A 13,664-nucleotide genomic window follows, 5' to 3' on the forward strand; every position below is an offset into this window, starting at 1 on the left:
GGGCTGTGGATATAGTTTATATGGGCTTATTTAAGGCATTTGACAAGGTCCCACATGGCACATTGGTACAAAACTAAAATCACAAGGGATTCAGGGTGGGATGGCTCGATGGAGACAGAACTGGCTTGGTTATAGAAGACAGAGGCTAGAGGTGGAAGGGTGTTTTCAGACTGGAGATCTGTGGCTAGTGGTGATCCGCAGAGTTCAGTGCCAGGACCTCTGTTGTTTGTAGTATATATAAATGCTCTGGAGGAAAATGTTGTGGTCTGATTAGTAAGTTTGAGGATGACTCGAAGATTGGTGGAGTTACAGGTAGTGCCGAAGATTGTCAGAGGATACAACAGGATATAGACAGATTGGTGACTTGGGCACAGAGATGACAGATGGAGTTTAATCTGGACAAATGCTCGGTGATGCATTTTGGAGGATCAAATCTAGGTATGAATTATACTGCAAATGGCAAAACCCTTCATAACAACATACAGAGAGATGTGGGCATGCAGGTCCACAGTTCCCTAAAAGTGGCAACACAGGTGGCCAAGGTGATTAAGATGGCATATGGCATGCTTGCCTTCATCAGCCGGGGAACTGAGTGCAGGAATTGGGAAATAAAACGTTGGTAAGGCCGCATTTGGAGTATTGCGTGGAGTTCTGGTCACCACATTATCAGAAGGACGTGGGAGCTTTGGAGAGAGTGCAAAGTCGGTTGCCTGGTCTCAAAGGTATTGGCTATGAGGAGAGGTTGAATAAATGAGGCTTATTTTCACTGGAAAGACGAAGGCTGAGGGGAGATAGGGGTCTACAAACTTATGAGAGGCAAAGACAGGATGGATAGTCAGAGGCTTTTTCCAAGGGTGGAAGTATCAATTACAAGGGAGCACAGGCTCAAGGTGAGAGGGGGAATGTTTAAGGGTGACGGGGAAGGTTTTACATGCAGAAAATGTAGGTACCTGGAACGCGCTGCCAGATGATGTGGTGGAAGCAGGCATATTAGCAACATTTAAGAGGCATCTGGATGGGTACATGAATAGGGAGGAAATACACGGATACAGACCGAGTAGTGCAGAAGATTTCTTTTAAAAAGTTAAGGCACAGATTTGGAGGGCCAAAGGGCCTGTTCCTGTTCTGTACTTTTCTTTGTTCTTTGTTCTCGGGAGAGGTTGCAAAGTCCAAGAAAATTTTTTGGAGGAAGGTATCAAGGTCAATGCCTACAAAACAAATTTTATATTGAGCTGATAAGGGAAGACAAATTACAGAAATTCTTTACGTTATCCCAAATCAGTAGTGTTTATTACTGAACCAGAGAGCTTGCTCAGATTATATACAAGATGGAAGAGCTGAACAACTAGGACAGACCGGATAAATTGCAAAGGAAATTTCTACAATTATTCACAGGTTTGGGGACGCTCCAAACAGTTTACCACATTACCTCAATGCCAAACACCAAGCCAGTGTGTTTGTTTCCTCAACAGAGGTCCCACAGCCACTTTTTGAATAGAACATAAGAACTAGAAGCAGGAGTAGGCCATCTGGCCCCTCGAGCCTGCTCCACCATTCAATGAGATCATGGCTGATCTTTTGTGGACTCAGCTCCACTTTCCGGCCCGAACACCATAACCCTTAATCCCTTTATTCTTCAAAAAAACTATCTATCTTTGTCTTAAAAACATTTAATGAAGGAGCCTCTACTGCTTCACTGGGCAAGGAATTCCATAGATTCACAACCCTTTGGGTGTAGAAGTTCCTCCTAAACTCAGTTCTAAATCTGCTTCCCCTTATTTTGAGGCTATGCCCTCTAGTTCTGCTTTCACCCGCCAGTGGAAACAACCTGCCCGCATCTATCCTATCTATTCCCTTCATAATTTTATATGTTTCTATAAGATCCCCCCCTCATCCTTCTAAATTCCAGCGAGTACAGTCCCAGTCTACTCAACCTCTCCTCGTAATCTAACCCCTTCAGCTCTGGGATTAACCTAGTGAATCTCCTCTGCACACCCTCCAGTGCCAGTATGTCCTTTCTCAAGTAAGGAGACCAAAACTGAACACAATACTCCAGGTGTGGCCTCACTAACACCTTATACAATTGCAGCATAACCTCCCTAGTCTTAAATTCCATTCCTCTAGCAATGAAGGACAAAATTCCATTTGCCTTCTTAATCATCTGTTGCACCTGTAAACCAACGTTTTGCGACTCATGCACTAGCACACCCAGGTCTCTCTGCACAGCAGCATGTTTTAATATTTTATCATTTAAATAATAATCCCTTTTGCTGCTATTCCTACCAAAATGGATAACCTCACATTTGCCAACATTGTATTCCATCTGCCAGACACTAGCCCATTCACTTAGCCTATCCAAATCCCTCTGCAGACTTCCAGTATCCTCTGCACTTTTTGTTTTACCACTTATCTTAGTGTCGGCTGCAAACCTGGACACATTGCCCTTGGTCCCCAACTCCAAATCATCTATGTAAATTGTGAACAGTTGTGGGCCCAACACTGATCCCTGAGGGACACCACTCGCTACTGATTGCCAACCAGAGAATCACCCATTAATCCCCACTCTTTGCTTTCTATTAATTAACCAATCCTCTATCCATGCTACTACTTTCCCCTTAATGCCATGCATCTTTATCTTATGCAGCAACCTTTTGTGTGGCACCTTGTCAAAGGCTTTCTGGAAATCCAGATATACCACATCCATTGGCTCCCCGTTATCTACCTCACTGGTAATGTCCTCAAAAAATTCACTAAATTGGTTAGGCATGACCTGCCCTTTATGAACCCATGCTGCGTCTGCCCAATTGGGACAATTTCCATCCAGATGCCTCGCTATTTCTTCCTTGATGATAGATTCCAGCATCTTCCCTACTACCAAAGTTAAGCTCACTGGCCTATAATTACCCGCTTTCTGCCTACCTCCTTTTTTAAAGTGGTGTCACGTTTGCTAATTTCCAATCCGCCGGGACCACCCCAGAGTCGAGTGAATTTTGGTAAATTATCACTAGTGTATTTGCAATTTCCCTAGCCATCTCTTTTAGCACTCTGGGATGCATTCCATCAGGGCCAGGAGACTTGTCTACCTTTAGCCCCATTAGCTTGCCCATCACTACCTCCTTGGTGATAACAATCCTCTCAAGGTCCTCACCTGTTATAGCCTCATTTCCATCAGTCACTGGCATGTTACTTGTGTCTTCCACTGTGAAGACCGACCCAAAAAACCTTTTCAGTTCCTCAGCCATTTCCTCATCTCCCATTATTAAATCTCCCTTCTCATCCTCTAAAGGACCAATATTTACCTTAGCAAGCCACTCTTTTTTGATTTATATATTTGTAGAAACTTTTACTCTCTGTTTTTTTATCCTTCACCTCATGTGATATCTCCAACTACTGCTTGAAAACGTACGTTTTGGTCTCAACTACTTTCTGTGGTAGTGAATTCCACAGGCTAACCACTCTCTATGAAGACATTTCTCTTCATCTCTGCCCTAAACAGTCTACCCCTTCAGTCTGTAGCGCCTGGTTCTGGACATCCCCACCATCAAGAACATCCTTCTTGTATCTACCCTGTCTAGTCCTGTTAGAATTTTATAGGTTTCGATAAGATCCTCATTCTTCTGAACTCCAGCGAATATGATCCTAACCAATTCAATCTGCCTCCTCATACATTAGTCCTGCCATCCCAGAAATCAGTCTGGCAATCCTTCTCTGCACTTCCTCTAGAGCAAGAGCATCTTTCTTCAGATAAAGAGACCAAAACTGTACACAATATTCCAGCTGTAGCCTCACCAAGGCCCCATAAAACCGCAGCAAGCCACCCCTATTCCTGTACTCTAATTCTCTCACCATGAAGGCCAATTCGCCATTTTCCTTCTTTAGTGCCTGCTGCACCTGCATGCTTGGTAGTACTTTTTTAAAACGTTTTTACTGGGTTTTAACATATTATATTTCACAGTTAATGAATTTTGTAATGAATATTACAAAACTGTGCAAAAAAGGGGGGAGAAATTAAAACAATTAACACATACTCAGAAATTCTGCCAGTTCAGACAGCAGCTTTGGGTGGTGCTGCTGATCGGCAGACGAGCAGTAATCTCCGGCAGGCGATCAGGGAGGCTGGCGCTCCCCATAAAAAGAGTTCTGGCAGATCGGAACCCCGAAGACTGCCACTTTTGGGCATTGCTCCACCCTCACTCCCACAACCCTGGACATCACTCAATAAAGGTCGTCCAGTAAGTTTGGGGCAAACCCAGAACATCGAGGGTGCGGTTGGCCGGGCCTCCCTGAAAACGTTCCCATTTGTCCTCCATCTCCGGAAAGAACCCATTCGGGTTCTGGTTATGTGCGCTCTGTGCACCACTTTTAGCTGTGTTAGGCTCAGCCCTGTGCACATGGAAGTGAAATTCGCCCTGTGTAGTGCTTCAATCCAGAGCCCTCCCCCACCTCGATACTTAGTTCCTCCTCCCAGTTATTCCTTGCCTCATCCAGGGGTGAAGCGTACCTCCCCCAACAGTCACCCTTACAGGTCCTCACATATTCCCTTCCCTGGGTCACCCGCGTCTAGTAGTTCTTCCACTAATGGGTGTCCTGGTATCTGGGGTACAGTGTTGTTTCCTTACGGAGTAAGTTTTTAACCTCAGGTTGTTTTGTCTTGGTAATTGGAACCTCTCAAGTTCCCCCAGGGTCGTGACTCTATCGTCCTTGTATATGTCCCTAACCATCAGTGTCCCCTCGTCCTATCTCCACCTTTTGAAGGTGGCATCCATTATTGCGGAAGTAAATCTGTGGCTGTTGCAGATGGGGGCCATGTTGGACATTTTGGTTAGGCTGAAGTGCTGCCTCATTTTGTACCATGTCCTGTGTGTAGCGACCACTGGGCTCCTTGAGTGTTTGGCAGGGGGGAGTGGATTTGGAGAGCGGCTGTGGCTCAGGAGGGACACCCCTGTGCAGGAATTCTCCTCTAGCTTCACCCACTCTGTTCCCGGCCTCTTCACCCACCCCCTCACTCGTTCTGCGGTGGCTGCCCAGTGGTAGAACCGTAAGTTTGAGGAGGCCAGGCCTCCCACGTTTCTTTTCCTTTGTAGGACGTTCTTTTAGATCCTCGGGGATATAGATCGGGAGTGATCTAAACATGAAGATGAACCTGGGCAGTATTTTCATTTTGATCGTCTGTATTCTCCCTGCGAGAGAGAGTGGGAGTAAGCACCACCTCTGCAGGTTCCTTTTGACTTCCTCCACCAGACTCGTCAGGTTCCATTTGTGGATCATTGTCCAGTCTTGGGCTATTTGGATGCACAGGCAGTGGAATTTGGCTTGGTCTGCTTGAAAGGCAGTCCACCGGGTTCTGTCCCTCCCTCCTGCCGGTTCACAGGAGAGGTCTCGCTCAGGTTAAGCTTGGAATCAAGAGCAGGCTCAAATGTCCTTTAGGACTTTGATCATTCCTTCTGCGTCCAGGAAGGTGATCATTTCTGGTGTTCTCTCCCTAGATGGGATCATTATCACGTTCAGCAGGTGACTGATGTTCGATGTTAGCTGCCTGCCCTTGACAAAGCCCGTCTGATCCTCTGCGACTGCCTCTGGTTCTCCAACTGCTGCATCAGGTCCTTTGCCAGCATCTTTACATCTAGATTGAGTAGCGAGATGGCCTGTAGAACCCGCACTTATGAGGAATTGAATTAAAGAAAAGAGCATTAGACTGGGATGACCAGTTAGAATAGTGCATTATGGACATTAATTCGGGTTGCAAGAAATGAACAAAGAGATGGGCAAAGCATGGCGAGAGGGGGAGGGGTGGCTATCAAGACTGGCTCTTTGCACAAAGGATACTACAAAGGATGCTGGGAGGCAGAGGCCCAGAGGAAGGAAAGGAATGTGTAATGAGCCTATCAGAATCAGTGGCAGTTAGATTACATGACCAGGTCAAGGAAAGGGCCTATCGGAATCTTGTATTCGTGTATGTGGAACTTGATACTGCATGAATGTATATGAGACCACATGTGTTGCCTCCCTTTGTCTCAGTCGCTCTGGGAGTTTCAAGAGACATGGGTCTCCTGCCTTCATCAGAGTGAGTGAGTGTAAGCTTGCAAGCTATTTGAAATAAACTAAAGGAATTTCTAAATCCGAACTCAGCTTTTGATTGAGACCAGACTGGACAGAAAGAGCTCAATTTCTTCATTTGGTGGCAGCGGAGGGATTTTTGCAGGCAACCACCGGTCATCTGCAAAATTAGAATTAAACTGATCTCGGACAGAGAGAGAGGAAATGGGCCCACGACGTGAGTAGTTGGAAAATGACCATGTCGGTTTTCCTCTTTTTCGTAGTCTGATGACGTTTAATCACTCGCACATGTTCAGGTAAGGTCATCGCAACGAAATCAAAGGTCAGTCTGGTGGATTAGAAAACTAATTTCAATCGATGCAAGTACGATTGAGGGCTATTAAACTGAGGGAATTCGAGGGGACAATTCAGCTAGGGCTTGAGGGAATGTGCCTCGTAATGCATGTTGAAAATTAAAATTGGTTGTATTGAATTACACTTTAATTCAGTTAAGTTCTTTAACGGGTTGAGGGAATGTCACAGACAATTCCGTTAAGACCACTGAGGGAATGTTCTGGAGACAATTCAATGCCGTACAATTAGAATTGATTAAAGTTGGATTTTGTTAGGGGGAGATATGTCTTATGAGTGAAAAGGTTGGGAGATGAATGGGCAGTAGGGGGAACCAAAGACTTGGAAATGATTAGGGAATTTCAGAATTGTGGTTTCTTGGCAAATTCAACCTTGTCTAGTTGGTTGAAATGAATGAAAGTATGATTTGAATTCCTTTCGGTTGAGTGGAGATCTCGGTGGATGAATGAGTGTGTGTGTTTAATAAGAAGTTGTGAACTTCCTCGAGTATACCTAATTTTTAAAATGTTGTGTTTTGCAAAACGAAGTTGCACATCAATTAGGAGGTATACAGGGGCAGTTAAAGTGAGATTTAAAACAGGGTAAGTATTTGAAAGTTCTTTAGAAAATCAGTAATATTGTGGAAGTTATTTAGAACACAATTCTCAGGAAGTAAACAAAATGCAAAATCAAAATGTATAAATTGGGATTTGTAAATGATTAGTTGAACTCGGCATAGTCTTGGCTGCTTAAAAAAAAAGAGGAGAGAACAAAGGATTCTAAAATTGAAATGCAAAGACTAGGCATTCGGTGAATTGAGTCGATATGCTCCTTTGTTAGAGGCAGCCATGATGTACCTACATTTAAAAATTTTGTTTGGTGAGTTCCAAATTGTAGAGATTTCAGTATTTTCTCTGTAAACTCACTACACATCAAATTTAAGATTTGGGGATTTTCATATAGCAAAGACGATGGATTTTTAAACTTGATTTTAAGATTACACAGGGGGAAAGCAAGATCCCAGTAGAAAGGAAGAAGGCCATTTTAGAGATGCCCAAACCCCAAATCAGTGAAAGAGGGGTTAGGCAAGTACTGGGGACTATCCGACTACTGTAGGGCCTTGGTGTATAAGCACTCAGAACTTGAGGGGACGCTGCAAGCACTGACCCCAGGGGGGTAGGCAGTCCCGAGAGCAGGTAGAATGGGGACTGTAGCAGGATACCGCTTTCAAGAAAAAATTAATTAAAACATGCCCTCGCATTATATTGGGATAGTGGAGAGGAGCATTGTGGCAGTAAGGGACTAGAAACACGGGGACCAATGAGACCAGTATTAGGAGGTAGTCGGCGGAAGTGATATGGCACAGCTCCACTGGGTCCTAGTGCCTGCTGTGTTCCAAGAAAGTCACGAGCAGAAGAAGTGAAGTTTAGAATGTTAACTACATTGCAGGCAGAGCTTTAGGGAATAAAGATATGGGACCGGAGCTTAGATTAGGAGTATTACTTGCAGTATCAGGAAATGAGAATCTGATGGCAGGGAAAGATTAATAAAAATAGATGCAGGAATTTAAAAAAAAATTAAGATATTAAAACCAATTGATAAACTAAAGGAAATAAGGAAAGCAAACCTAGCAATAGAAAGAATGACACAGGGTTAATCAGCACACAATTCCAGCACATAATCCAAGGAGACGATACAGGCGTAAAATAAATAGCCCTTGACCCGAGGTGCCAAATGCGAGCTGGAGATAATGATCAAACAGTTAGAACAGCAGGGAATCATTCAAGAAGTCACATATGCATCGACGAATAGCCCACTTCAGGTAGTTAGCAAGCCTACTGGTACATTTAGAATGGTAACGAATTACAAAGCATTAAATAAGGTCACAAAAAGAAAAAAGAGAAGGATAAACGGTATTTAATAAATCCACAAACTACATTGGAGAAGGTGGCAGGCAAAACTTATTTAACTAGTATAGATTTAGCCAACGGATTCGGGAGTGTTCCGTTAGACCCAGACAGCAGGGAAAAGACAGCATTTACATTTGGCACTAAACATTACGTATACTGTAAATTGCCACAAGGATATGTTAATTCCCCAGACCACTTTCAGGCAATAGTAAGGGAGTTGATGAAAGATGATTTGGCTTTAGTATATATTGATGATGTGTTAATTGGAGATGATGATCAGGGGGACACATGTTGAAAGAGTGACTTAAATTATTAAAACACTTAATGAAGCAGGATTTAAGATAGGGTTAAAGAAATGCCAGATTGGCAGGAACGAAGTCGACTATCTAGGGTAGTCAGTGTCAAAGGCAGGTGGGGAAGCCAGTGTTGGGATGAGAGAGAAAGCTGCTAGAATCGCAATGCCCGTTTCATGAAACGGGGTTTAGCAAATCATGGGAATTTTGGAGTATTTGAGACCAGTAGTGGAAGACTTTAACAGGCCTTAATCGTATGATGTACGTACAGTTAAAGAAAAAAAAGGGAACTAAATGGAAATCCGGAAGTCCTGGAGAGGGCACTTCTGGAACATCCAAACAAGAATAGAAAGATACAAATTAAGGAATAGGACCCTCTCCGCCTTTGACCTGTTCATTTGGTTTTCAGATGAAGCAAAAATAACACAGACGAAGAACGAGAACGACACTCCAGAGAAGAATATTTTAGACAGTATGGGGAGGAAAACTAATGATACAATTGGCTACATATTTGAGGGAATTAAATGACAGAGCCCAGAAGGAAAACCTTACGGATTAGAAACAAATCGAAATATCAAATTATTCCTCAATAGTGAAACCTCCGGTCAGACATCTCGAACTGCACGTTAGCTGATGGATGATCTGTGGTCTCCACGGGGTAGGTACTACGCTTTGGAGTTATTCAGGGTCTTGGCAGACGGCAGCGACTGACAAGGAACCCCCGCATTTTAAATGACAATAGTTTAGGAATTTTGGCAGCTTGATGCCACGGCGAGAAATTTGTAACCAATGCAGCAAACAATATTGCATTGGAGAGTGGAATAGTTATTACGGACTAAATGTCCTGTAAGTTGTTAGGGACTGTTATGTATGGATTCAATTGGGTTGTAACCCCGAAAGTTGACTGTATTGAATGTGCAAGTGGTGTTATTGCAAAGTAGAAAAACAAACAAACAAATATTGGCAAGTATACACTCCATGCTGTAAGGAAAATGATAACGGACAAAAGGGATTTGAAGAAAACGGAGTATTGTCTCATGTAAGCCGGGGCTGGCAGACTACATGGTTCAGTACAATGTTAGACGTTAGTGTGAGGAAGTCAGGAATAAAAACAGGATTGATTGAAGCTTCTGCAGCTTCTGCAATTCATAAAGCAAGATAATCAGTGGATAGTACATGATATCATAATTTACCATTCCAATGCGAAACGGAAAGCACTTCCTAAAAATAAAAATAAATAATACCAGTGAGGGATGAAAACCTTTTTGGTCGCTGATGCACTGAGTTGTGTGCTGTTTCTAAGGGACATGAGGAAGCTTTTACAGTGCTGCTACCCCAAGGTAATCAGATACCTTGGAGCAAGTGGAACACACGGATATAGCTATCGTGTTCCCTTCCTGAGTAGCGACAGCTATGGTTCACGGTGATTGGACTTGCGGCAAGAACAATACACAGTCTATCGCCACTGGTCTGCAGGATGGATGGATGAATTTACTGTCGATTTCCGTACACAGTTTACAAATCACAACAACATGTACACACACATGACAAGGATCGGGGATAACTGCTAGTCAGTACAACTAGAAGGCGGATATAAACCCGACAGTAGAATTCAGCTCAGAGTCAGCTCTCATAGCTCGGTCATGGGGTTTTACCTGATGCATGGATTGATAATACTGGTTATTAGAATTGTATATTGTATAATCATTGGATGCCTTAATATGTGTTGTAAGATGACTATGGCAAGATGACTATGGCTCGGATGATGCCGATAGACTCGGCCCATCACCACTCACCAAGATGACATCCTGTTACTGGCGACCATCAAACCAGAAGAAACCCGGAGGAGAGCCAGTGGCTGTAAAAATGTGATGAGGTGTTTCTGTACGGAATGTAATGAATTGCGGGATGGTCTTTCAGACCAGACATTGGTGCAGGTTATTAACCCGGGGATGTATATAATGGACACTGGGAGTTGTATGCCTAACCAAACTCCAAATGTGGACCGAGACAGCAAAAGGACTATTGTTGGTATGGCGAATTGTTAGCACACTTTTTGACCATTAGGGGGAATACCTACCCACACATTTCTCTAGCGATAAGAGACCCTGGTGGCAGAGGTGAAAGAAAATATAACATGTCTGTTCTCCACCTGCACGGAACGGAGTTGTAGCGTAACCCAGACGCAGGCCAATGCACCTGCCACAACGCCACCGGTGTCCCGTTGCCGGCGGGTAGCGGAAGGGAATGTTGGTTAGGAGGCGGCATAGTAGTTATCATAGAATGATAATAGGAGAGAATGAGGAATTGAACTAAAGAAAAGAGCATTAGACTGGGATGACCAGTTAGAATAGTGCATTATGGACATTAATTCAGGTTGCAAGGAATGAACAAAGATGGGAAAAGCATGGCGAGAGGGGGAGGGGTGGCTATCAGGACTGGCTCTTTGCACAAAGGATGTTAAAAAGGATGCTGGGAGGCAGAGGCCCAGAGAAAGGAAAGGAATGTGTAATGAGCCTATCAGAATCAGTGGCAGTTAAATTATATGACCAGGTCAAGGAAAGGGCCTATCGGAATCTTGTATTCGTGTATGTGGAACTTGATACTGCTTGAATATATGAATGGATATATGTGACCACATGTGTTGCCTCCCTTTGTCTCACTCGCTCTGGGAGTTTCAAGAGACATGGATCTCCTGCATTCATCAGAGTGAGTGAGTGTAAGCTTGCAAGCTATTTGAAATAAACTAAAGGAATTTCTAAATCCGAACTCAGCTTTTGATTGAGACCAGACTGGACAGAAATAACTCAATTTCTTCACTTAGTTACCCAGTTTTGCCAGATAGAGCCCCCCCAAACCTGATCTGCTGTCGATACAGCCGCCTTGGCCCTATTGAACCCCGCCCGCTGTTTTGCCAGTTCAGCCCCAATGTCCTGGTATATTCGGACTTTATTCCCCTCCCATTCGCAGTTCCACTTCTCCCTGGCCCACGACAGGATCTTCTTTCTTCACAAACTTGTGGAGTCTTACAATCAGCCTGTGCGGCTCCCCAGCTCTTGGCTTCTGCCTCAGAGAGCTGTGCACTCTGTCCACCTCACGGGCCTTGTCCAGCACCCCTTCCGTCACCAGCCCCGCCAGCATCGAGACGTACCTCGTGGCAGTCGTGCCTTCCACTCCTTCAAGCGGGCTGACTATTCGCAAATTTTGCCTTCAACCTGTTTTCTTACTCCTCCACCTTTGTTCTCAGCGTCTTGCAACAGTCTCCTAAGAGCCCCATCTCCACCCCCAATGCCACCACTTGATCGCTGTGGTCCGACATCACCCTCTCCATCTCTCGGATCTGCGACCCTTGCCTCCTGACACTGCAAGTTGGAAGGCCCCAGATGGAATAGTTGATGGCTTTCATCAGGGAAGAGTTCCGTCAGCAGAGGAAGAAGGTGCAGGAGGACCGATTGAACTCCATCGAATGGGGCTGTGGCACCCCTCTCCATCTCTCGGATCTGCGACCCTTGCCTCCTGACACTTCTCGACCCTGTCCACCGAGGCCTTCAGGGGTGCCACAGCCCCATTCGATGGAGTTCAATCGGTCCTCCTGCACCTTCTTCCTCTGCTGACGGAACCCTTCCCTGATGAAAGCCATCAACTATTCCATCTGGGGCCTTCCAACTTGCACTGACCCTTCCCCCTCCATCATCTTTCCAATAGTGCCTGCACCACAGGTCTCGTCCAACTCCTTGGCCAGGTCTTTCACCTCCTTCTGCCGGGTTTGGTAACCAGCAGACATGCCACACCCCAGGGTGGGACACACACACACACATTCTTCAGCTACACTTCGCCGAAGTTACTCCCATTTTCGGGTAAAAAGAGCTCTATTATGCCATCAAGCAGGAGCTGCCCTGTGTGCGGCCACTCACAGCATGGCCGTCACCGGAAATTTGGAAAGCTTTTTCTAAATTTCTTAATGCAAACGGTTTCTCATTAGGTGGCTGAAATGAAATTTCTTCCAATTCTTTGGAGATATATCCCAGTTCCTTTTGAAATATCCTTCCAAAATGTATTTCACCCATTTTCCTTTAAACTCGTGAAGTGATATTGCCAACATTCTACAAATATCTGGTCCTATCATTCTGAACATATTTATAAAATAGAATTTACTTGTATAAAATTTCTTATTTACTCTAGCAAAAATATTGGATAATTCTGTGCACTCTAACAGTTCTACCCCAATTATGAACATTCTTGGCAATCTCAAAATAACCTGAACAAAATATTTCCCATTCTACATTCCATTTACTCCTCTTTAAAGTTATGATCGTCTGAAATTTACTCATCAGCAGCAATCTTGCTCAAAGAATATTTAGAATTGTATTTTTGAACACAGAACCACAGGGAATTGCCAGGTTCTGTACAACTGAGACACAAACATGCCTCACCTGGTCAGCCATACAAACTCACCTAAACTGCATGTGGCACAAGGTGCATTTAACCAATGGAGCCTAGGATACAAGATGTCTAATAATTTCAGCTCGTGACGCGGAATGAGCAAAGTTCAGTTCATGATGTTCCTGGGAACCCCCAAAAAATTTAAATCTCTGCACATTTGATGACATTCTCCTATTAACCCTACCTCACAATTTTTGTGATCCATAACTGTTTTTTATTTGAAAATCAAAATGATTTTGTACTCACCCTTTAGAAACTCCAGCTCTGTCATTTACTATTTTAACTTCTTTTACTGTTCCATACTGTGCAAAAAATTTTCTTAGATCATTTTCATTTGTCTGTGTGGGAGTGGGGGGAAAAAAAAGAAAAAGCTGCCTGAAACACAAATAGTCTTGAATCCACAAAGTTCTATTTAGTTGTAATTATGTTTTACTAATAAATTATAAAAGCAAAACTACTGACTTTAAAATCGATCCCTCCTACAAAAATCCGATTGGGAATGACTGTTCCAAATCTTGGGGCACTGGTTGGATTGTTATTGTTCAGTGGCACTGGAGAAACTGGGTTTGGTGATGGAGATGAAGAATCCATCGGTGGCAAATTAGAACTTTGCTGCTGTAAAAAGAAAAGG

The 13,664-nt window shown here is 43.9% G+C and overlaps 1 protein-coding gene across 1 annotated transcript in view; it reads right to left on the bottom strand.

Annotated features, from left to right (window-relative positions):
• LOC140393012 (protein boule-like) overlaps positions 1–13,664 on the bottom strand; it is a 285,413-nt gene that overhangs the window by 255,068 nt on the left and 16,681 nt on the right. Inside the window, exons 2-3 of the mRNA XM_072478936.1 lie at positions 13,496–13,648; positions 13,280–13,371 (exon numbers count right to left, since the gene is read on the bottom strand). Of these exons, the coding sequence (XP_072335037.1) occupies positions 13,280–13,371; positions 13,496–13,648 (245 nt within the window). The remainder of the gene's footprint in view (positions 1–13,279; positions 13,372–13,495; positions 13,649–13,664) is intronic.

This window comes from Scyliorhinus torazame, chromosome 2 (assembly GCF_047496885.1).
Source record: "Scyliorhinus torazame isolate Kashiwa2021f chromosome 2, sScyTor2.1, whole genome shotgun sequence".
Taxonomy (NCBI): Eukaryota; Metazoa; Chordata; class Chondrichthyes; order Carcharhiniformes; family Scyliorhinidae; genus Scyliorhinus; species Scyliorhinus torazame.